This window comes from Cydia splendana, chromosome 20 (assembly GCF_910591565.1).
Source record: "Cydia splendana chromosome 20, ilCydSple1.2, whole genome shotgun sequence".
In the NCBI taxonomy this organism is placed as follows: Eukaryota; Metazoa; Arthropoda; class Insecta; order Lepidoptera; family Tortricidae; genus Cydia; species Cydia splendana.
The window spans coordinates 5,359,542-5,384,252 of NC_085979.1; the positions used below are offsets into that span (position 1 = coordinate 5,359,542).

General features: G+C 40.3%; 1 protein-coding gene and 1 long non-coding RNA gene across 15 annotated transcripts in view; both read right to left on the minus strand.

The window, feature by feature from the left end:
* Nucleotides 1–276: 276 nt before the first annotated feature.
* The window catches only part of LOC134800864 (uncharacterized), a 255,606-nt gene continuing 231,171 nt past the window's right edge, over nucleotides 277–24,711 (minus strand). Inside the window, exon 2 of the long non-coding RNA XR_010145568.1 lies at nucleotides 277–851. This is a non-coding gene — a long non-coding RNA (uncharacterized LOC134800864). The remainder of the gene's footprint in view (nucleotides 852–24,711) is intronic.
* LOC134800689 (protein 4.1 homolog) overlaps nucleotides 3,399–24,711 on the minus strand; it is a 118,342-nt gene continuing 97,029 nt past the window's right edge. For 9 of the 14 annotated variants that reach the window (XM_063773171.1, XM_063773174.1, XM_063773176.1 and 6 more), the window contains 11 exons: nucleotides 20,269–20,369; nucleotides 17,093–17,176; nucleotides 15,211–15,298; nucleotides 14,731–14,795; nucleotides 8,098–14,403; nucleotides 7,667–7,888; nucleotides 6,604–6,708; nucleotides 5,250–5,336; nucleotides 4,563–4,670; nucleotides 3,873–3,983; nucleotides 3,399–3,522 (listed from right to left, as the gene is read on the minus strand). In XM_063773171.1, coding sequence (XP_063629241.1) covers nucleotides 3,451–3,522; nucleotides 3,873–3,983; nucleotides 4,563–4,670; nucleotides 5,250–5,336; nucleotides 6,604–6,708; nucleotides 7,667–7,888; nucleotides 8,098–14,403; nucleotides 14,731–14,795; nucleotides 15,211–15,298; nucleotides 17,093–17,176; nucleotides 20,269–20,369 — 7,349 coding nt within the window. In that variant the 3' untranslated portion in view covers nucleotides 3,399–3,450. Of the gene's footprint in view, nucleotides 3,523–3,872; nucleotides 3,984–4,562; nucleotides 4,671–5,249; nucleotides 5,337–6,603; nucleotides 6,709–7,666; nucleotides 7,889–8,097; nucleotides 14,404–14,730; nucleotides 14,796–15,210; nucleotides 15,299–17,092; nucleotides 17,177–20,268; nucleotides 20,370–23,644; nucleotides 23,765–24,711 lie in introns of those variants that run through there. The other 5 variants (XM_063773180.1, XM_063773183.1, XM_063773172.1 and 2 more) reach the window with 5 other exon arrangements.

Here is a 24,711-nt window from a genome sequence, read left to right on the forward strand (position 1 = left end):
TCTAACAAAACGCGTCTGTTACGATCAGGACAGTTATGGCCGCTAGGTGGCGACAGCGCCACGCGCGGCTTATGGCTAGCCACCAAAATTGGTGTGGAACGGATGTACTTTTAGCTACCTGTAGCAAAGCGACGAAATCGCGGAGTGAGCCACGCCTGACCGCGGCGAAATGATCCCGATTTTGTATGTCTTAAAGGCTTAAATAATGTCCATATTAGGTACAAAAAAGTCTAAAAACAAAATACCGGTGGTCGATGTGTCGAAATGAAATGCAAGTTTTAAAACAAAGCATCTTTATTGTAATTTATTCCATAACTTCTCGTTAAATACAAAATAATACGGAGATGGGACTCTTAGAAAAATAAACATCTTCAATAAATATACGACAAACACAAGTCCAAGGCGGAATTTAGGGGAAAATATCACGTCGTAGGTATAACCTTAAGAATATCTGTCACTCTATTTTAAACTCTGAACCGAGCTCATAAGGTCTTTATTTATATAAAAAGTTGCAGATATCATTTTTATGATATTTTTCCCTAAAGACCGTATTTTCTCAATAATTTTCAACATGTCACAATAGGGTGTATCTTCTATAAGTTTCTTAAATATTTACACAGATGTAGTGTATAATTATTTTCCATCGTATTTTCACGGAAACTTACGAACGTGTCTTGTTATTTCAGTCAGTCTCGGTACAAAAAGTACTGACGTTGACTGAAGTAGCATGACAATTTTAATACGAACGTTTCCGAGAAAATACGATGGAAAACAATTATGCACTACATTTGTACATACATATAGGATGGACTGGACTTAGGAAGATTTTTAGGTACAATATGATGCAAAGTCTATAAGTATTATTATATACTATGGAAGAGATATATCGAAATATGAAATCTAAATAGTTTAGGTATCGCATTGTGACATATTGAAGATCCATATGTCAAATTGATAAAAAAAGTACAGAAAAAAATATTACACTTAAATCTGATTTAAAATCAGCGTCAACTTCATAATATAAACTTATACTAATACAAAACATTACGTCTAGCGTGTAAGAAATATATTAATAATAATTGTACAAAATCAGTATCATTGACTTACCTGATGCCACAATAAATAAACAAAAGCAGTAGCCCAACTTTAATAAGGACAGAATCTAGGGTTGCCACTTCGTAAAGAATCAACCAACACTTTTTGCAATAAATGTGTCATTATTCAGAAATTAAGCTACTGCTTATTATTTATAAATTGCGAATACTCTGCGGGTATTTTTTTCACATACTCATTTACAATATAAAGATAACTGGGATTGTGTATGTGGTAAAAGGCAAAGTTGAATTGATTTATTATTTTAGCAAGATCATATTCCACCTAACTGTCGTTCAGAAATCAATCCTATTCACTTTTAATAAGGTATAATTTCGAACGGCAGTTTCCACAGAATTTTACTTTACCCGCAGAGTTTGTGATTAAAATTATAAAAAAAAGAAACTGTCATGTTCTAGCGTAAAGTTACTATACGAATTTGTGATATATCAGGTATACTGGAATGTCCGGAATTATGACTTATATGAGTTATATAACGTTTATATAATGGAGTTACGGTACACGACATCGATGAGCTTCAAGCTATATAGCTGCTTTATAATGGGTCCACTAAAAAGTACCTTATGTACATTGTAATGAGGTTCATTTTTGTTCCGCCGCGGACCCTTCCACGGTTGTCATTTTTATTGTGCATGCATAGAAAAAAAATGCTCAACTGGCCCTAACATTAATCCTAAACATTGACCACTATTTATCGTCATTAATTAAAATCAATTTCGCATTATTTCGTAAACGAACACGAGACGCAAACACAAGTTACGGAGTCGGTCGAAAACGATCAGTCAAAACGCATGCTTTAATATTTCCAATGATAATATTACACCGGGCTTTTTGACAACCCTAAGCAATCGCCGAACTTGCAGCTCTCTCATTGGTTTAAAATCGAGATCGCCGATTGGTCGAATGATTTCACGTTACGTTTTAAAGTTATGCGATAATGAGTGTTATCGTCAAGGCACTAGAGTCCCTAATTGCACTCGCTTCGACTGAACATGTCCGACCTCTGATCCTATCGACTAAGTAGTAGCACCTAAGTAGTGAAATATATTAGAAGTTGTAGCAACACGTCATATATTATATATTTAATTTAACATATAATTTTTGAAGTGCCCGACTTTTCGTTCCCCTGGTTAACCATTTTGTTAAGCCCTCAGAGTTTTTAAATATCACCAGTACTTTATATTTTTAGGGTTGGCAATTTTTTACGTATTTTTTTTTTCGAAGTAACGAAAGTCGAGCGTTAAACAATTTATTATTAGTCCCGCATTACATTGTAGTGGTTTTAATCAAGAGAGAGAAAATATCATTTTTTATAATCTAAAAAACGGTGGTTTACCTCGTGTATTGTTTTAAAGCTATCCCATATTGAAAACATTAATAATATTGAAACGTTATTATATTTTTAATACACGAACACTTTTTTTACTATGGCAACATTTATTTCTACAAAGCCTGAGAATATACCGCGAAAATCGAAATTTCGTTATCAGCATCTCTTTCTTGCGTATTCGAGCGATAGAGAGGCAAAGAAATTCGCGGTAGACCTGATATAATTGGTTGTATGAAATGCGTTGAACCTATCCTAAGCCTTATAAAAATGCTTGAATATCATTGCCAAACTTACATTTATTTATACAAATAAAATTGCAAGATAAAATAAATCGAAGGTGCGTTTCGACGTCACAACATCCAATAAAAGATTAATTAACTTTCATAATTAATTAATAATAGTATAGCGTAACTTATATTAATATTCGCAGTGTTGTCGCTTACAACTAACGTATGTAGAGTTTACATACAAGTTTAAGAAACGTGGTGGCCATTTTGTGGAGTGCCGCCATTTTGATTGCATTGCACTAGTCGTCCTAATTTTATTTAAACCGCTTTCACTAGTCAACCATACCAGATAATAAAAACGAACAAAAAGGACTTATTTCCGGTAAAATTAGTTGTTCTTCTTAAAAAAAACTAATTTTGACTAAAATACTCATAGTTTTATTTAAAAAGAGGTAAAATTCAACTGAAAACGCTTTGAATGCCGTTCTTTTCTACCCCATGAGAGGTTAACCCTTCACCAGGCTAAGGGATATATATTTCCCACATACGGCACTTCAAACATGTGTTCTATTTTCGATGAGTAAGACTGACATTCGATTGTCATTTTTGAAATGTCAGCCTGGTAAAGGGTTAGACTACCAAGTAGTTTTTAATTTATTGAAGTAGTTTTAAACTTGGTGCAACAACCACCATGGTTTGTACCTAAGGTTGTGTGTTTGTATGGTCGACTAGTGGAGCGGTTCGCGCGCTGTCGGTGCGGGTTGGCGACTCGATGTCGTGTTACGGTTGCGTGCTCTGTTGTTGGATTTCTATCTTCTCGACCGTCATGTCCGGATTCATTGCTGTTGCCTCCTGCGAAAAATAAAAATGGTAAAGTTAGTCTTATCTTATTCGCTTTGGCGGGTATGGGAAATGTTAATTATAGTCTGTCAAGCCGGATATGTCAGTAGCAATGTAAAGCAAACTAAAGTATGGTATCCCTAGGAAACGAACAAAAAGCAACAATGTACATCGAGCAACGATGAAATGTAAACAAAACAGTTCCACAGATAAGATATAAATGACACTTGATTTTCGAACAATTCAAGCCTTTTGTTACTGAGGTTGACTGTAGTAGCATGACAAATACGAACGTTTCCGATAAAATACGATGGAAACAATTATGCACTACATCGGAGCTCAACTATTAATGAAAGTAGTACCTGAATGGCCTCGGCGAGCGCTCGGTCATGGTCTATCGGGTCTCCGTCGGACTGAATGGTGATCTTCTGTTCTACACGCGTCTCTACTACTCCATTCCGCTCCGTCTTGTACTGAAAAAAAAAACATTATAGAGTCAGTAGCGTCCTACGGGTATAACTTATTTCTAGAAGGAAATTGTTTTTGTTCAAGACATTCTTAAGTTTAACAACTAGCATAACTGTGGTATAGTATAGGGAGACAGTTTATTGAGTTAGTAGTAAACGGACCATCAGATAGAGCGCCTGTGTTTAATTTAAATACCCCTCTTCCCCTCACGTCACCTCATGGCGACCGTGACAGGACATTACTACTCCTGGCTCACTCTTAAAATACTAGTTTTTGCGTATTTAAATGAACCAAACTTGAATTTTTGGTAGTTATAAGGCCTGTCCATAAATGTAGAACATGGTACAGCAGTTCTTCTAAAAAACTATGCTGCTATTGTCTCCTGGCTGATGGGACAGAGACAACAAGAAATAGTTGATCGACCCATCTGCCTCTATATCTTGGGAATATGCAAGAGTGATAGAGACGCAGATAACCAAATTTAGATTTTCGTGTTTCGCGGTAGGCCCTCAGTATGTGCTAGTGGCGCCCTCTACGCGGAGTTTTGCGTAATCGCCCATAATGGCGTCTATGAAAGGACTTACGGTGATGGTCTCGACCGTGCGTGTCTTCGAGCTGATAGTTTGCGAGGACACAATTTCGCCGTCCTCATTGATCGTCGTCTCTTCAGGCTCCTCTGCGCTTGTTGTTGTCTGAAATTAAACACACAAGTTATTTATATTATTATATCATGTTATTTAACTTATTTATAATAACTGAGTTGAATTAAATGTGTTGAGCAAAGTTTGAACAATAATTACGTGAGTGATCCGTTTTATAGTAGATTGTTAAATGTTAACCAAGGCATGAAAGGCACTTATTTCTGCTGAAGTAGTTTGGCGCTCGAAAACAGGGAGAGGCTGAAATGATACCTTTCACCCGAGTTAAACACTCTTCTTTTCATTTCGAATACGATGAAAGAGTAATGCATGTGTTTTTAAAAAAGCATGACTGGGTATAAATGCCTGGATCAGTGACTGAACGACAAGACTTTAACGTATTTACATTATTTGACGTGTAATGTTTTCATCTACCCTCAACTGGCTTAAGGTGCCATTTGAGGGTAGATTTTGTTTACTTTTATTTCAATACCTAAAGATACATGGTATAGTCCAGAAACGTACCTATCACTTTCTGCACAATCTTTAGAACAACAATGGTTGTTTCAGAGCATGAGAAAACGCTCAAGTCTCACGGGAGATTTACTAGTCAGAGTGTATTTAAAATCTTACCCTGGTGGTGGCCCCGTGAACCATGCTGCCAAACGGAGCGTTGCCCATTACGCTGGTGGTGGTGGTAGTCCTATACGATCCGGGTTCCTGAATCATAAGGACATATTATAATATCACTTGAATCTGTATGCTTTCCAAAACTTATACTTTCATTTATTTTTATACTAAAAATAGATTTTTGAAGTGAAAACTTCTTTAGCGGCGCTGTACTTTTTGTGATGGGGAAAAAATGTTAAACTCGCGAGAGCGACAGACGTAAGACGCTTCGTAAGACGGACACGTGACCTGATCGAAAAACTGTTACAATGTCATTGAGTTTTCACTTCTGCCGGCATTCCCGGAGTGCAACCCGTTGTTTTTTTTTACCTATTATCACAGAATAAGTAATAGTACTACCGGACAGAAAGGAAACTTCCTACAAAACCGAAGTTTGACAGCGGTTCAGGGTCGAATCATGCTGTCCCTTTCTAATGTATGGCACTATCCCTTTCGGCTAATTAGGGTTTTCAAAATTCAAGTAATTATCTTATCTGTGGTTGTGCACGCAAAAGGATTTAAAGTTGTGCCAACACTAATAATTGCTCGGAGCAATGCTGAGCCGAACGGAGCCGAGAATGCCCGAACGCTCTGGTTTCCTACCCCTGCTATTATGGAGTTAATTTGAGTTGGAATTTGTCTAGCAAAGGTTCTGATGACAATGCCATATGAAATTAATCTCGCCAGAAAAAATCAGGTAGGTACAATCAATCATCTTGTCCTTTCCTTGAGTGGATAACTAGGAGTCTAGACTCTAGAGTTAGACCAAGAAAAGTCTGCAGCGATTTTGATAGCCCACGCAGTGCAAGTGTCATTTTAAACGTCAAACTTCTATGAAATTATGACGTATAAATAACACTTGCACTGCGTGGGCTATCAAAATTGCTGCAGACTTTTCGTGGTCCAACTCTATCAACACCTTACCATCGAAAAATAACCTTACCTTCTTACCTGTTGTCTGTATTTTATTGTATGTGGCAAAACTACACGTATTCTACACCTAGTGCAGTGCAAAATCAAACTAATGCTCAAACTGATTGAAAGCTCACAAGAGAACACATTTCTATAGATACTCTATAAGACCATGCACTTCAAACCATGCTTCAAAAAGGTACCTTACTGTACGGATATGATGGTCGTTCTTGTCTACGTGACAGCGTGAAAAACGGTATCCGTCACTTTCATTCGCGCTCGGTTAAAAAGTGACGGATATTTAGTCACTTGGATAAAGCCATCCATAATAGGCCTGCTGGTGTAGACTCTACATATGGCTCTACACTGTGCAGTTGGAAACTAAACCTTATGCGCTAGAACTTACGGTGGTGTAGTAGTGACCCTCCCCGGCGCCTTCTTCGAAATCGATGGGTGTGCCGGAATCTCCGCTAGAGATTGAGCTCTCTGAGCCTCGTCGAGTTATCTGATGCTGGTGTAAGCCACGCGATGTTAAGCATTCCATTCGGGGGGATTCGGGCACGTTCGGAGATATTATTCGGGAGTGTTAATGAAGGATCAGGTGTAGAGGAGCATATCAAGAGTTTGTGATTCACCGTCACAATAATGATTTTTGGAAGAATTCAAGTTTAGTGAAAATAAGGTACGTTCATGTATTAGGATGTGAAACACCCAGAATGTCAAATGTTTAAATCATTAGAATGTAAAACACCGATGTGGTGGAATTATTGTGCCGTTATGGCGAAATGGGTGGAGTTATCACATTGATGAAATGTTTAGGTTAGGTTCGGATTGCAAATTCAAAACCATTCAGTTTTCATTCAGGATCGTGCGTCAACCAGTCGGAGTTGATTCGAGATGGAAAAAAAAAATAAAAAACGAAAATTAGAACAAAATAAATGTCGTGCAAGACTGCTGTTTCAATGATGTTAACCAAAACATTGAGAAGACTTAAGGACCGACCATACCAAAACTTGGAAACATTTTCCTATGAGAAAATATTAAGTTTAGTTGACAGAGTTGATACATTTGAAAACCGTTTACAGATGTAGTGCATAATTATTTTCCATCGTATTTTCACGGAAACGTACGGACGTGTCTTGCTAATTCAGTCAAGTCTCGGTACAAAAAGTACTGAGGTTGACTGAAGTAGCAAGACAAATACGAACGTTTCCGAGAAAATACGATCGAAAACAATTATGCACTAATTCTGTACTAGATGTAAATACACTTCGTAAGTTGTTTCAGTTTGAAGCTTTCATAAGATCGATCCTTTAAATTGAATGAAAGAGCAGTAACAGAGATGACAAAATTAAATCGTAACTGAATTCATATGATATTAAAAACAAATCAGAAACAATTTAAATGATCCAAACGCATGCAAGAACCATCCAATGGTAATGGTAATGTCAATTAGGGTTGTCAATTACCTTATCACCAGTAGTGACCATAGTTTTGACTTCCTGCGTCAAAACTCGCTGTTCTTGCCTCGTGGCTGACGAAGTTAGGGTATGGGCTACTGTCTTCTCTTCCATCTGCTGCGTCTTGGCCTTGGTGTCGAGATCGTGGTGCGTCGTCGCCGTCCTGGTGGTGACGGCCCTCGCCGTGACGTACGGGCTCTTTCCAGTCTCCAGCGGCTCTAGGCTTTCCGCCTAAAGTTAAGGGTTAGACTAGCATGCATCAAAACTATTTACACAATTATAGAACACATTTACTAAGACAGGCTTCTTTAAGCTTGAAAAAAGGGGGTAAAATTAAAAGTAAAAGAAGGCCACACGTGACAACAAATGAAATGAGATTTGATTAAAAATGGCGTCTGGCCTGGTATGAGAAAAATGAGGGTACAAAATCATAAACGAACCTTATTGGTGTGCGTGGAGAATGTGACCTCGCCAGTGCCGAGGTTCTCGACCTCCTGCTCGACATTATGCGTGACGCCCTCGTCATTCTTGGTCAGGAGCTGTTTGGTGGTGGTCTTGACGACGACGGGCGGGGTGGGAGTCTTCTTGGCTCGCTGCGAGACGGGGATCTTTGAGGATAGAGGGGTGTTTGACGACACGTAGCCTTGGTGCGTTATATGCTCGCTCGTTGTGAACTCTGTGAATGCCTTGGGCTCGTCACCTCTTACAGGGCTTTCGTCTTTGCCGAACGTTGAGAATTTATGGGTATTGACTTTCTGTATATCAATAGTGGCTGGGAGATCTTGAGTTTCCTTTTCTATAGTGTAGTTGCCGCTCTTGTCTTCGAAGTGCGAGGGATCTATTTGTGAGTAATGTAATATTAGTTGCCCGGTAACCGGGTCTCTGACGGCGGTGCTCGGGTCTATATCTCCCGTATCTGGGTCGATGTCTCCGTATTCCGTCTTGATTCTGCCGGTGACTGGATCTATCTTGCCTGATAACGTCATGGTTTGCGTGACAGTGGTTCTTGCGCCTTTGAGTCTTGGGTCATCTGGGTCTACATCGATCGTTTCGCCAGTGATCGGGTCAATGATTTGATACAAGTAGACAGTCTTTGTTGTGATGATTCTGCCTGTTGTTTCATCGATCGTGCATTCTTTAGGATCGACTTCCTTGACGCGTCCTTTCTCGTCTTTCTGCGTTATGATGTAAATCTTCACTATTACCAACCTGCCGGTCTTCGGATCGATTTTGCTGACTTTCGTGTAGATTTCTCCTGTGGATGGATCTACTTGAGATGCGGAATACAAAGGTTGGTTATCTTCATCAACTTGACCGGTAGCAGTGTATATTTGTCCACTAATAGGATCGACTTTGATAAGCGACCTGTCGATTTCATGTGCCCTCACTATGTTTCCAGTCTTCGGGTCCAGACGACCGTATATAGTGATGATATAACCAGTGACGGGGTCGATTTGTCCAGCGGTGTACAGAACCTCCCCAGTTGTCGGGTCTTTCGGTCCAGCGGTCCAGATCTGGTTGGTTTTGGGATCAACCTTAACGTTCTTGGGTTCATTGGATACGATTTGTTTGCCGGAGACGGGGTCGACTTTAGTTTGGATTATCCTCAGGCAAATGAGCCTGCCAATGTCCTTATCGGGCTTTCCAGATTTGGGGTTGACTTGACCACTGCGTAATAAAAGTTGTCCGGTGACAGGATCAACTTTCACTTCCTTGCTTTCCAACTTGCCAGTCTTGGGATCGTTATATGTGACGGTGCCTTTAACCAGATCGATTTGACCGTACTTTGTGTCAATCTTGTTAGTGTCGGGATTAAATTGACCGGTTGTGCTTTCGATGACGGAATGTTTGGGCTCAATTAGGCCTTTCTTCGCATCAACCTTACCGACAAATGTCGTGACTTCTACAACGGGGTCGATATGTGTACCAACGACAATTAGTTGTCCCAGTTTTGGATCTACTTTGCCTGTTTTCGGATCTGCAACTCCAGTTAAGGTGATAAGACCAGTGTTTTCATCAATACGGATAGATTTCTTGTCCTGTCCTCCCAAAGTATCCGTTACGAAGATGACCTCATTAGATGGATCGATGACGCCGTATTTAGTGGAGATGTGACCGGTTTCAGCGTCAACTTTGCCCTTAGTGAGCTCAACTGTGCTGTTGTCAACATCAACTTTGCCTGTAGCAGGATCGATAGGGCCAGTGATGGCCGTAATGTCTACAACTGGGTCATCTTGTTTCGTGACGCTCAAAATCATACCTAAGTTGGGGTCAACTTTGCCGGTTTTAGGATCAATCGCGCCAGAGTTGATGAAGATTTGTCCTGTTTCGGGTAAGATAACTCCATTTCTTTGCTGTTGCTGTCCAGCAGAATCAGTAGCGACGATGGTGCCTTTGTTGATGTCAATAACACCATATTTAGTCTCGACTACACCGTTAGGGTCCAAAATACCAGTGAGGTGTTCAACTTCAGCAGTGTGTAAGTCTGGTTTCTTGGTCTTAGGATCGATCCTGGTGAAGATGACCATGATTTTAACAATCTTCCTTCTAGGAGGAGCCGGTGGGGCTGTAGTCGGTTTGGCTGGTGGTGTTTTGGGAATAGTTGCGACTGTAGGTGACGTCCTTTGCACTTGGCTGATGATTGGCGAGGATTTCGATACGGGCGATTGCAACGGCGTATAGACTGGCGTGGAAGCAGGAGTCTTGACTGGTGATGGGGTTTGCCTCACGGGGGAAACGTTTAGTGGTGCTTTAGCCAACACATTCTGCTTATCAACAATCGTCAACTGTTGAGCGAATGAGGGGTCTACCTTGCCTGTCTTGGGGTCTACAACCGCGGTGGTCACGATGAAGTTGCCCGTTTTCGGGTCGATGTCTGCCTGCTTCAGCTCTTGCTTGCCGGTAAGGGGATCTCTGTAGAGGATCTGTCCGGATCGTGGGTCTATGATACCGAAGTCGGTGTGTATTTTTCCGTCCTCGGCGCTGACGTAACCCTTTGAGGCGTCAATAGTCCCAGCACCAGCATCCACTGTCTTGGTCCTTGGGTCATATTTACTCGTCACTATTACTAGACGGACCTCGCCGACCGACGCTGGTTTTGTATGAGGTGTAACCGTCTTGTTGACGATGCTGAATTGCTGCGCCAAAGTCGGGTCGACTTTGCCTGTCCTCGGGTCAAACACTTGGCTGGTGACGAGCATATGGCCGGTTGAGGGGTCCACCTGCGCTTTCTTGACCTCCTGCTTGCCAGTCGCCGGGTTAGTCACGACGATTTCTCCAGTAGCCGGGTCGACGACGCCGATAGCCGTACGGATTTTGCCGTCAGGCCCCATGGTTCCGCTAACAGTGTCTACGTATCCTTGGCTAGGATCAATCTTCTTGGTCTTCGGGTCATATTTGGTGGTGATGATTACCAAGTGGATTTCCCTTTCTAGTGGTTTAACATCCTTGTCCACAATGCTAAGCTGTTGAGCGAGTGACGAATCTGCTTTTCCGGTCTTCGGATCGACCACGCCCGATGTAAGCAGGAGATGTCCTGTCTTCGGATCGAAAGTTGCATGTTTGACTTCTGTCTTGCCTGTTTTTGGATCGACGCACTCAATCTTTCCTGTCTTAGGATCAATAATACCGTAATTGGTATGGATTCTGCCATCAGCGGCTTTGATACCTCTTGATGAGTCAATATGCCCGTTGCTGTTTTCAAGAGTCTTGGTCTTAGGATCATATTTGCTAGTGATGACGACCACTTGCACTTCCTTTCCTGGCACAGATGTGAATGTGTCTTTAGGTTTGTTCACAACGCTTATTTGCTGTCCTAATGTAGGATCGACATGACCAGTCTTCGGGTCAGAAACTCCTGATGTGACCAAAAGATTGCCTGTTTTATGGTCAACGGTGGCTTTCTTGAGGTCTTGTTTGCCTGTCACTGGATCTATGGTGACCACTTCGCCAGTAGCTGGGTCGACAACACCAAACGATGTTTGTACTTTACCGTCAGGACCTAAAGTGCCATTCACTGAATCGACATGACCGTTAGGATCTAATTTCTTAGTCTTGGGATCATATTTGGAAGTGATAATGACTAAACGGACTTCTCTTTCTTGCGGCTTAGCATCTTTGTCGACGATAGTGAGTTGTTGAGCGAGAGACGAATCAGTCTTGCCTGTTCTTGGATCAACTACACCAGATGTGATAAGTAGGTGTCCTGTTTTGGGATCAGCGACTGCTTGTTTGATCTCTTGTTTGCCTGTCTTAGGGTCAACATGTTCAATCTTTCCGCTCCTAGGATCAATCACACCAAAGTTAGTGTGGACCTTGCCATCAGAAGTCATTATTCCTCTGGACGTTTCTACGTGGCCATTGGGGTGGTCTAGTTTCTTGTATTTGGAGTCGTATTTGCTCGTGACAACAACTAACTGGACTTCCTTGCCGGGAACTGAAGCGAATTTGTCTTTAGGCTTGTCTACAATGCTGATCTGTTGTCCCAAAGAAGGATCAGTTTGTCCGGTCTTGGGATCCACAACTCCTGAAGTGAGCAGTAGATTGCCTGTTTTCGGGTCTACAGACGCCTTCTTAACTTCTTGTTTGCCTGTCACTGGATCAGTTACAGTTATTTCACCAGTCCTAGGATCTACGACACCAAACGCTGTGTGAACTTTGTCATCAGTACCGACAGTTCCAGGTATGCTGTCAACGTGAGCATTGGTTAGGTCTAGTTTCTTGTTCTTCGGGTCGTACTTAGTGGTGATAATAACCAAGTTGACATGCCTCTCAGGAATGCCTTTAGGTGCGTCCTTATCGACAACTGTGAGTTGCTGGGCGAGAGATGAATCAGTTTTGCCTGTCTTCGGGTCGATAACGCCAGAGTTTACAATGAAGCTGCCTGTCTTAGCATCAACGACAGCTTGCTTCGAGTCCGGCTTGCCAGTTTTCTGGTCAGTGTAGTGAACTTTGCCGGTGTTAGGGTCGAGAATACCGAAATTGGTATGTACTTTTCCATCTTTGTCGCTGATGATGGCTCGTGAGGTTTCCACGAATCCGTTGGGTGTATCCAACTTCTTGTTCTTAGAGTCGTATTTGGCTGTAACAGCAACAAGCTGAACTTCCTTTCCAGGGCACGAAGCGAAAGTGTCAGTAGGTTTGTCAACAATGCTGTATTGTTGTCCTAGTGTCGTATCGAGTTGTCCTGTGCGAGGATCAACCACACCCGACAGCAGAAGGATATTTCCTGTCTTAGGATCGACTACGGCGTGTTTGGTTTCTTGTTTGCCAGTCTTAGGGTCAGTGACCTGAATATCGCCCGTTCTTGGGTCAATAATGCCGTAGTCAGTGTAAATCTTACCATCGGTACCGCTTAGTACGCCCTTAACTGCGTCAACGTGAGCGAAGTTGGGGTCTAGTTTCTTGCTCTTAAGATCATATTTGCTTGTAATAACAACTAGTCTAACCTCCCTGTTGGCCTTGGTGGCATCTTTCTCAACAATGCTGAACTGTTGACCAAGCGATGAATCGACTTTGCCAGATTTAGGATCAGCAACTCCCGTTGTAACGAGTATATTGCCTGTTTTCTGGTCAACATACGCCTGTTTAGGTTCTTGTTTGCCTGTTTTCGGATCGATGTAATCGATTTTGCCTGTGCGCGGGTCGATGACGCCATAATTCGAGCTGACTTTGCCATCAGGGCCTACTACTGCTCTTGAAACATCTACGTGACCGTGTGCGGCATCTAGTTTCTTGTGCTTGCCGTCATATTTGCTTGTGATTACGACCAAATTGACCTCTCTTCCTGGTTTAGCTCCAACTTTGTCGGCAGCCTGTTCAACAAAGCAATATTGCTGAGCCAATGTTGGGTCAAGTTTGCCAGTTTTAGGATCAATTACATTAGAAGTAAACAAGATATGTCCAGTCTTGGAATCGACGTGACCGTTTTTGCTCTCCTGCTTACCGGTCGCAGGATTCGTGTATATAATTTGTCCTGACTTGGTATCGATGAGTTCTCTTTCAGTCTGGATTTTTCCAGTAGCTTTGTCAAGCGTTCCTTTGACGACAACAACTGTACCATTGGCATCGTCAAGTTTCTTGTTCTTGGGATTGTATCTTCCAGTTACAATGACGACTTGTATTTCGTTTTCTGGTTTAGGTGCAGCTGCTGGGATTACGGCAGCTAATGGCGCGCCTACTTCATGATGAGATCTTTCCGAATCTAATAGCGCTAAAGTAGGATCGATGAGGGTAGCTTTAGCTTGTTCTTTAAGCGCAGCTGATTGGACATAATCAATGCCTGGAGTTTTTAGTTTGCTTGGGTCTTCAGGAGTCTTTCTCTTCTCAGCACTTTCAGCAACCTTCTTATCTTCCCCTGGAGCATAATTGAAAGCAAGTCCAGCTTTCCTCGTCGTCGGACTTTGACTGTCGTTAAGCTGTCTTTGCCTCTCGTCTGAAATGGGTTCTTTTTCGTAACTGAAGGCTCCTTGGAGCTTGGGTTTGGTACGAGATGGGCTCTTTTCAGTGTCCGTGTATTCGTAAGGTTTTGTGAAGCCTGGTTTTTCTTTTTCTGGACTCTTTTCATTTGAGGTGTCGAGATTAGAGCTCTCGTTAGATGTGTCGAGCACCGCCACTTTGCCTTTGGGATCTTTGCTCTTTGTATCTTTATCTTTAGGAGATTTCTGTTTTGGTGACTTGTCTTTAGGAGATTTGTCTTCTTTAGGCGATTTCTCTCTTTTACTACCGAATAGGCCAAAACCTCCGCTCTATGGTAGGAAAGGATGAGGAAAGGACAAAAAAACAATTAAAAAAATAATAAAAAACGCATAAAATACAAATGCGACGATGTGTGACAGTATAAGCATTCTTTTGCATTTACTACGGTAACTTATAAAATGTCGCACGGCAAAATAATAAAATTGCAATATGCATGCCTCTCTATTCGCTTCTAACATTAAGTATTTACAAATTCTGTACAAAATACTTTCAGAGACATCCAAATGTTTAGCAAAATGCTTCTACGGATCTTAGAAAAGTTACGAAATTGTGTAAATATGGACAGTTGCTTTCTAAATAAGATATTATAGAATTACCTTGTTTTTCTTGGGAGTGGTGTCCACGTTATTGGTGACGCCTGGATCGCTGGCAGTATCAGTTCCTAGAACGAACACGTTTTCGAGATTATTAACGTTTACATAAATATATGTTACTACTTGAAAGCTTATACCGAATGTAAGCTTTGTGTTTCATGTTAAAGAGTGGGAAAATAGCACCATTGAATGAAAAATTAAGAGTTTTAACGGAAAAAACCTCTTGATATACTATTTTGGTACTAAAACCCCATTAAGACCCATCAAGTACTTGCATGCGATTTTCATTATATTGCGGCATTTGATGTATGTAATATTGACAAACGACAATGTCTGATAAAGTCATAAATATTAACAAAGTGCGGCCCGCGTCCACTTCGTTAACTGCTATGTGGCCCTTGGCTGCTAAAAGGTTGCCGACCGCTGTCTTAGGTATATATCAGTCTACGGCGGTTAAAAGGTTAATAACGGAATTGTAATTACCATTCTCAGCGGGTTTAGTCTCGACCACCTTCTTTTCTTCCTTCTTCTCAGGTGTCGGCATTACCTTCACAGCACCAGGGGGTGGTTTCTGCAAGCAACAGTTATCATATTAAAAATAAATAATGGTTTAACTAAAATAATAATAGTCAATAATTAAACCACCACACACGCTGGAAGTTGACAATTTGTAAATCTTATTTTGCAAAGATATAGTTTGTCAAAGGACTGTCTCATTTCAATCATAGACAGGGAGAATCATACTATCTTTGTTTTACACTTGTACTAGCACCCAAAAGAAAAGGATGAGTATAGTTTTCCTGGTTCTTACTGACTGACAAATTGGTTTGACCAACTATATAAGAATTACAGGCGTATTCGATCTGTTTCCGATATGATTCTGACATGTCAGTGTCAAAACAACACTTTTGGTTGAAGGGTGACTTCACTTTTGACACTGACAGAACAGATCATATCGGAAACAGATCGAATAACAAAACTTCGAATACGCTTGTTAGTAGAGGTAATATCATGTATGTAGAGTCTATTCGGAAAGAGAAGAGTCGTGGAACTGGAATGTATTAGGCCCCATACATTCCACGACTCTACTCTTTCCGAACAGACTCTATACTGTTTTTGAAGTGAAAACTTCTTTAGCGGCGCTGTGCACTTTATGTGATGGGGAAAAAATGTTAAACTCGCGACAGCTCAAGACGTAAGTCGGTTCGTAAGACGGACACGTGACCTGGTCGAAAAATTGTTACAATGTCATTGAGTTTTCACTTCTGCCGGCACTCCCGGAGTGCAACCCGTTGTTTTTTTTTACTTCACCATCCCAAGCCGAAAAGTGCACTTGATATTAGCTCTAATGTACACCGATGGTCAATTAAGGGTTTTGCTGTTATTTAAGGCACAAATACTACTCTACGAGACTAGTGCAAAATTTACAAGATACTGTGAATATTATGATGATGATTAAATCGTTAGTGCTTTGAAATATAAGATAATGTATCTAAAAATTATAAGAGGTTTTGTCCAGAATAGTTTATCAGAAATATTAGTTAGAGAGATAGTTATTTCCTACAATATATGCACACAACTAGCGGACACTCATTTAATTATTAAAGCCGGGTCCAGACGGGTGTAACGTGCAATGTAACAGGAATTCTGCGTGTGGACGGCACTACGAGCATTGCTTGTAACGCTCGTGCCGGATGCATCGGCTGTTGGTTTTTAGCACGAACGCAAAAGCCGGGTACTCATTAGCGAGCCGTAACCGCGAGCCAGGTACACACTATGTTTTTGGTAACAGTAACAGTTACAGTTATGTGCAACGTTACGGCTTCAGAAATGAGTAAGTTGTAAACGTCGGCTCGCTGCGAGCCGCTCGCGTACCGCTCGCAGCAGGTTTGCGAACCACGTACACACTATGTTTCTTGGTTACAGACATGCAACGGTTACGGTTACAGCTCGCTAATGAGTACCCGGCTAAAGGCGCTCGCAGTCAGTACCGTCTTCACCATAAGGGCACACTGGGCCCGGGCCCCGAAGGACAGTCAATAACAGTATATTTGATTACCCATAGTAAATAGAAGATCATAGCAGAAAAATGTTAGTTTAATTCGCTTCCTTTAAAAATATCCCAAGACTGCCCCGCTCGCAGTGAAGTCCATACGGTGACGGTATATTACACGTTACACCCGTGTGGACGCGGCTTTAAATATTTTGATTTTATGGACCATGGCCGGTCTACCGCGAATGAAGAAGACACTGGATCTATCACAGTGCTGCATAATGGAGGCATAGGTAATTTTTTTCTTACTTATATTACTTATTTTTTTAAATTACTATATTTTATCTACTTCAGTTTATAATATTATCCCACCTTCTCCCCTCTATCGGCCAAATACTCCCCCTCAATGGAGCTGGCGGAAGACACGCTGACCGTCCCCTTGGAGGCGCGGCGCAGCTTCCGGGCGGCGTGCGAGAAACGCCACGGTATAACAATAGTATAGCACAGGTGGGCGCAGGAGATGAGCACTCGTTTAGGAATGGTCCTTCGAACCGGATTGACATGACCATTTTTTTTATCCACTATATTTGGGTCGATCAACTATTTCTTTTTGTTATTCTGTCCCATCAGCCTGGAGACAATAGTAGCATAGTTTGTTAGAAGTACTGCTGTACCATGTTCTCAAAACGTGCTTAGTAGGTGTCCCATTATAGAAAGGCCTTATAACTACCATAAAAATCAAGTTTGGTTCATTTAAATTCGAAAAAACTAGGATTTAAAGAGTGCCCCAGGAGACCGTAACCATGGCAACTAGTGACAAGAAAAAATTGATTCACCCATTTAATCCCCCCTTTGGCCCCTTTTTGAACCATAAAGTCAGTAATTTGAAACAAAATATTAATGATTCTAAAGTTCGTTCAATAAATTACGCTACTACTATACAGATTTATATGGTTTTTAAATAGAATTGTCTGTAATTTGATATCATGAATTATCAATACTAATAACCAATGATTTGTTAATACAAGACATGAACGTAAGCCATTCCTCAAATGTGCTGATCTCCTACGCCGAAATGATTAGTGATGCCATAGAGAAAAAAATACATAGAGTGCTCACTCCATATCAGTTTTAGTGCCAAAATGATTATTATTTTCGTAGTCGACATCTAGCATCGAGTAGCGGAATTATGAGTACTAGACATTGATGATTAGAATTGACAATAGATGGTCCAACGACCGAAAAGTCTAATGCTTAACAATTCTCAGCTAATATTATAACCGGTTTAACCAGAACTCTATATTAAACTCCTTCTGCTTTTAATATTAGTTGTAAACTGATACAATTTTCGTGAGTCGCGACACTAGAGAATTCTAGTATCAAGTAGCGGTACTGATAATTCCGCTACTCGATGCTAGATGTCGACTGCGAAAATAATAGTCATTTTGGTATCAAAACTGATGTATGGATTGAGCACTCTATTCTTACTATATTTCTCAATGGTGATGCAACATGCTCACTATGTGAGTGATCTAAGAACGGCACTGTTATTATATGTATCTTAGAAGCAATATGGCGGATGTGTGTACACTTGTACAGTCACCTGCAATAAAATGTTACTCTTCGAAGGCCGCAAAAAAAATGTAACACGCTCATATGGCTCTACAAATAAGATCGTGTCAGATATTTTTGCGGCCTTCGTTGTGTCATATTATTGCAGGTGACTGTACAGGCAAATAAATCTATAGTAGTTTTCAAACAGGATCAGCGTACAGTCAACAGCAGAAGTTGCTAAGCGGGCGAGGTGTTCAAAATGATCTTGACGCGACTTTATTGTTAAGAGAATAAGAGCGTGTCAAGGTAAGTTTGAACACCTCGCCCGCTTAACAACTTCTGCTGCTGACTGTACCCTGCTGATGGATATCATCTCCATACAATTTACAACCTAAAAACGGCAAATCTCGCAAAATTTTATTAAGATGACATCTATCAGTGTAATAGGTGCCCCGTTTGAAAAATACTATAGTATCTGAACTATAATAGAGCATAATTGTTTTCCATCGTATTTTCTCGGAAACGTTCGTATTTGTCATGCTACTTCAGTCAACCTCAGTACTCTTTGTACCGAGACTGACTGGAATAGCAAGACACGTTCGTACGTTTCCGTGAAAATACGAAGGAAAATAATTATGCACTACATCTGTTGATTTTACCGATTTCTATTTTCAACATTCTATACGAATACGATTATGGATCTGTGATATACGAAATAAAGTCTTAATAATAATATACATACAGAGAGGATTATTAAGTTTTTCTGACATCCTTAACATCCGATCAATTGCTTCTAAGATTTTTTAAACTACTGTGTATTAATTTAGTGACACGATTATAGTCTGACAAAAAAGAGTAGAAATTTCCCTTTCAAACCAATTTATATAAGAAAACGGGCCGACACTACAGTATTGCCACTTTTAAATTTCTACTCTTTTTTGTCAGACTGTACACCAAATACAGGAAAAAACATGTCATTCTTGAAATAGCTGCATTCAAAATGACAGTGAATGACATTCGTCCTCCCTAAGAAGCTGTCTCATGCATATCTCGTAAACATCATGAGGTGTAATACTAAAATCATATTATTGTGTAACTACAATATACATTCTTATGTATTTTTGTTTTTTCTCGAACTATATGAAAATAAAATGGAACAAGAAGATCAAGATTCGAACTTGAGACCTTTTAAAACACCGGTCCGATCGCTCTGATCAACTGACCTACCGATGTTCACCCGACCCTCGGAGAATCATTCTATCACACTTTTGCCAACGCTGAGACAAAAATTCACTTCCTGAGACAAATTGAAAACTGGCGGGTATCAAAATTCTCACTTTTCAAACTTCAAATTTTAACGCTCTTAGGGCCACTTGCGCCAGCCAGGGTTAGCCAATAACCCGGAGTTAACCGTTAACCCAGTGTCGAATTGTACTGATAACCATGGTAACTCCAGGTTTAACCTATTAACCTCGGGTTAGTGAGCTAACCCTGTATGGTGCAAGTGGCGCTAAAGAGAACAAGTGAATAATCCTTCACAACATGCCAGATGAAATGAAACCTTATTTCAATGGCATAAGCTCTTTAGCATGGTAATTCTCTCACTGGTCTAAAACATTTACTTAACCTCCTAAAGGCCCAAGGTTCTACCTATAGTACTTATTCAGTTCAATGAAATTTAAATCATATTCGATTGCAACAGAGTTGCTTTTGCTGTTTTTTTAAACAACGCAAAATCAACTCTATTTCCTACACTAAAGGTTAAAATTTCTGTGGCAATTTTCAGTTGTATGGCTGGGTCTTAGGAGGTTAACTGATACTGTGTATTACACACAGTATCAGTTAAAAATAAACCTTAACACCATACCCGAAGCTCCACTCTACCTTGTCCTTGGCCGGTGTGTCTAAACCATATACTTGAAAACAATGGACTGTATTACACACAGTATCAGTTAAAATTAAACCTTATCACCATAACCGAAGGTTCACTCTACCTTGTCCTTGGCCGGGGGCCGCGGCGCCGGCTGCGGCGGCATGGTGTGTCTCTTCGCCGCCTCCGGTGGCAGCGTGCTCGCTTTCTCTTCGGCGGCCAGCGCTGGAATAGAAAGAGATAGAAAACAGTTAGCACATTCACCGCTGAGCTACGGTCGTAGCCGATAACATGGGTTTCCCGGTATGTAGCGATAATGCTTCGTAGAGGCAGCGACAACATGTCGTGATTAGCGCTGAATGTGTTAAAAGGTTAAGTTGGAGATCGCCGTTAAACTGTTTAACTTTGACCTCATTCTTGTTTCTTTTAATATCATGACGGTGGCAAATAAGCATATGGCCATATGCTTCCTGATGGTAAGCGAAAATCGTATTATCAAAGAGAATAGAGTGTATAGAGAGTTACTGTCATGGTAAATTATGTAGCCACAGTAAATTTACTGCCATTTTCGACAGAAGATTAAATCTGTTAGAACGCCATTTTACTTTGATCCTTATTCTTTCACTGATATGTGTTAATTGTTAAATATTGAAATTAACGCCATCTACTCGACAGTAGGCCAAAGGTTATGGCGCCATCGCTCGAAAAGCACCATGCTGACTGCTACAGACTGCTAAAAACATTGTCCCCCCACATCTTTACTACATTAAACAGTAATTATTTCAAAGTGCCACTAATATAGATAAAATCTATTTACATCAATGAATGAATCGGCCAAGTAATCTCAATAGAATATCGCATTCCACATTGCACAAGCGATCGGCGAGAGTAATAATTAGAGATGCCACGAATATTCGGCAACTATTCGATATTCGGCAACTTTGCCGAATAGTAGTCAACATTCGGCCGAATACCGAATATCTCTTACACCTACCTAAAAGATAAATTACATAATAAAAATAACCGCAAACCACAAAATTTAACGATTAAAATGTTTTCTTGGAAGCTGTTAAATACGAAGACTGCTTTTCGAGCATTTGTTGGTTACTAATAATTTTATTTTTATCATGGGTCCGATTTTATTGACTCTGACTACATTCACTAGTTCTGACCAACAAAAATTACATCTTAGCAAACGTTGTGCTTTGTTGGCGAACAGTTATCATAATAAATGTGACTCGTAATTGTACAAATGTTATGCCGAATATTCGGCGCTTCGGCCGAGAGGGGCCGAATATTCGGTATTCGGCCAAAACCACTATTCGGGGCATCTCTACTAATAATTCAATGCAATTGGCAGCGCGGCCTAGTTGAGATAATATTGCACACCACAAACGTCTAAATTTATCAATGCAGATACACTAGTACTCTACAAAATCAGACAGAAGATTGAAATGAAATGAGATGAAAAATCTTTATTTTCATGCAACTAGTTGTTGCTTATAATAGTTCGTTTTTTTAGCATTAGAAAAAAGGTAAACAATCTTGACGTGTCTTTTTATTGAAAAACACTTTTGAAAAATAAGTCACGGCAAATATGTCACAGTTATGAATCGTATACGATTATTTACATTCTTTTGCTTTCATAAGTAATAGTTACTGATTTTTAAAAAGCGTTTTTCAATTTAAAGACGTCAAGATCGCGTAGTATTTTTCTAATGCTAAAAAAAACGAACTATAATAGGATGCATTTCGCAACCCCGCAGTGTCAGGGAGCCGGCCGCGAAACCGCCGAAACTTTACACCTTCCTGTCAAAACTCCTCCTTGGTGACATGTGTCGAAAATGAATACGTAATGCTTTCCGCTTGATAATAAATTTTTCATTTATATTGTTTTTTTAGAGACCGTTCTTCCTTTTGGAAGTCTTTTAAAAATGTAGTATGTGTTAGTGTCTTAAAAATGAATCCATTCGTTGTTTTGACTCTACTTTTGCTACATTCCTCTTATACAGTACGGCTACCATGAGTTGACACTTGACGTTTACGCTAGCGAATGCGTGAACTAGATCACAGTCCATCTTGCTCGCACTGATGTATAGGTGCGATCAAGATGGAATGCAATCGAGTTCACGCAGTCGCTAGCGTAAATGTCAAATGTTAATTAGTCGTGTAGGTATAGATACTTGTTAGGAAATGTCGGCTAAATGCGAAACCCTTTAAGGCCCCCTACTATTCTTAGACTCACAAGTAGTAAATACTTTAATGATAAAAATATCTGGGAGACCGAGCTTAAGCGAAAACATATAAAAAGTTAAAAACTCAAAAATGCGCGTTTTCCCAGAGATAAGACCTACCTATTCATTTTTCAACCCCGAAAACTCCCAATATAGCAAATTTCATCGAAATCGTTAGAACCGTTTCCGAGATCCCCGAAATACACATATACATAAATAAATATACAAAAATTGCTCGTTTAAAGGTATAAAATAAAAGCACCAAAAAACTACAAGCTTAAAATAACCCAATTATATCCAGCTGTGATATTTTAACCACTCAACTAGGTATAAACATAACACGTTAATGGGTTCACAGCAATGACGGGCAATTACGCTTAAAATAAACAACGTTATTTAATAGCTTATTAATACATCCTTGTTTACTTTCTAGATATAGTTGGGGACGATAGTTTTATTGCGGTTCTATAATTGATAAAGTCTATACTCTGTATCTTTAGGTATTTAAATAAAAGTAAACAAACAATTTGTAAATTTTCGGGTAGTTATAACATTTACCACCGACCAAATACAAAACCGCCTGGATCTGTCACTGAACGACCTGACTTTAACCTGCATTTATTTGATCATGTAATTTCATCTACCCTCAACTGGCCATTTAAGGGTAGATTTTGTTTACTTTTATTTAAATACCTAAAGATACAGAGTATAGTCTCTCTAGTTTAACTAGTCTGTGAGCTGCAAACCCCTCGAACCACTATAGAGCCAACATTTTGAAAACAACCTAAAAATTAAATCGACAAAAAACATTTTTATCGAACAAATGCTCACGAAATTTCACGAACAATGCGACCTGTATCGTTATCACGAGTTTGACACAGACGTTTGACATTTGACAGAAACGCAACCAAGCCCTAGACTCAAATAGGCAAAACCAAAATAAGTATCCTAACAACTTCAGAATAAATGCCTTAAACTTGGTCGATTTAGCCCATAACATAATTAAAGAAGGCTCTATTTTTGTTTGCCTCTATTAATGTAACCTAACCTAACTATCATTCACAACTACCTACTTTAAGGGCCACTTGCGAGTTCCAGGGTTAGTCAACTAACTCGGCGTTAACCATTTAAACTCGGAGTTAACAGTACAGTTTAACCTTCATAAACAGTTAACACCGAGTTCGATGGCTAACCCTGGAAAGCGCAAGTCGCCTTATAGGACTTTTAAACCAAAAAACGGATAAAAATAATAGCCAAAATACTAACGCGCCCGACAACAATCCATGAAAACCATTTTCACTTGCACTTTCACTGTAATCTATAAATTAGGTATTTTTCACTGACCGACACTGCACTGGCGAGAGTCTGGGCCGGACTGTGTACGTTACGCGTAACGCCGGTTGAGTAAATAATGTTATTAATATCGTCTACTTCACTTTAGTGCTCTGGTGTTTGGAGCGCGCGGTGCGAGAGAGAACCAAGAATGTTGATGCATTATGTAGAAAAAAACAGATGTCTACTGTCAATGTAGACTCATTCATGTAAATATCTAAATTTAGGTATTTTTCACTGACCGACACTGCACTGGCGAGAGTCTGGGCCGGACTGTGTACGTTACGCGTAACGCCGGTTGAGTAAATAATGTTATTAATATCGTCTACTTCACTTTAGTGCTCTGATGTTTGGAGCGCGCGGTGCGAGAGAGAACCAAGAATGTTGATGCAGTATGTAGAAAAAAACAGATGTCTACTGTCAATGTAGACTCATTCATGTAAATATCTAAATTTAGGTATTTTTCACTGACCGACACTGCACTGGCGAGAGTCTGGGCCGGACTGTGTACGTTACGCGTAACGCCGGTTGAGTAAATAATGTTATTAATATCGTCTACTTCACTTTAGTGCTCTGGTGTTTGGAGCGCGCGGTGCGAGAGAGAACCAAGAATGTTGATGCATTATGTAGAAAAAAACAGATGTCTACTGTCAATGTAGACTCATTCATGTAAATATCTAAATTTAGGTATTTTTCACTGACCGACACTGCACTGGCGAGAGTCTGGGCCGGACTGTGTACGTTACGCGTAACGCCGGTTGAGTAAATAATGTTATTAATATCGTCTACTTCACTTTAGTGCTCTGGTGTTTGGAGCGCGCGGTGCGAGAGAGAACCAAGAATGTTGATGCATTATGTAGAAAAAAACAGATGTCTACTGTCAATGTAGACTCATTCATGTAAATATCTAAATTTAGGTATTTTTCACTGACCGACACTGCACTGGCGAGAGTCTGGGCCGGACTGTGTACGTTACGCGTAACGCCGGTTGAGTAAATAAT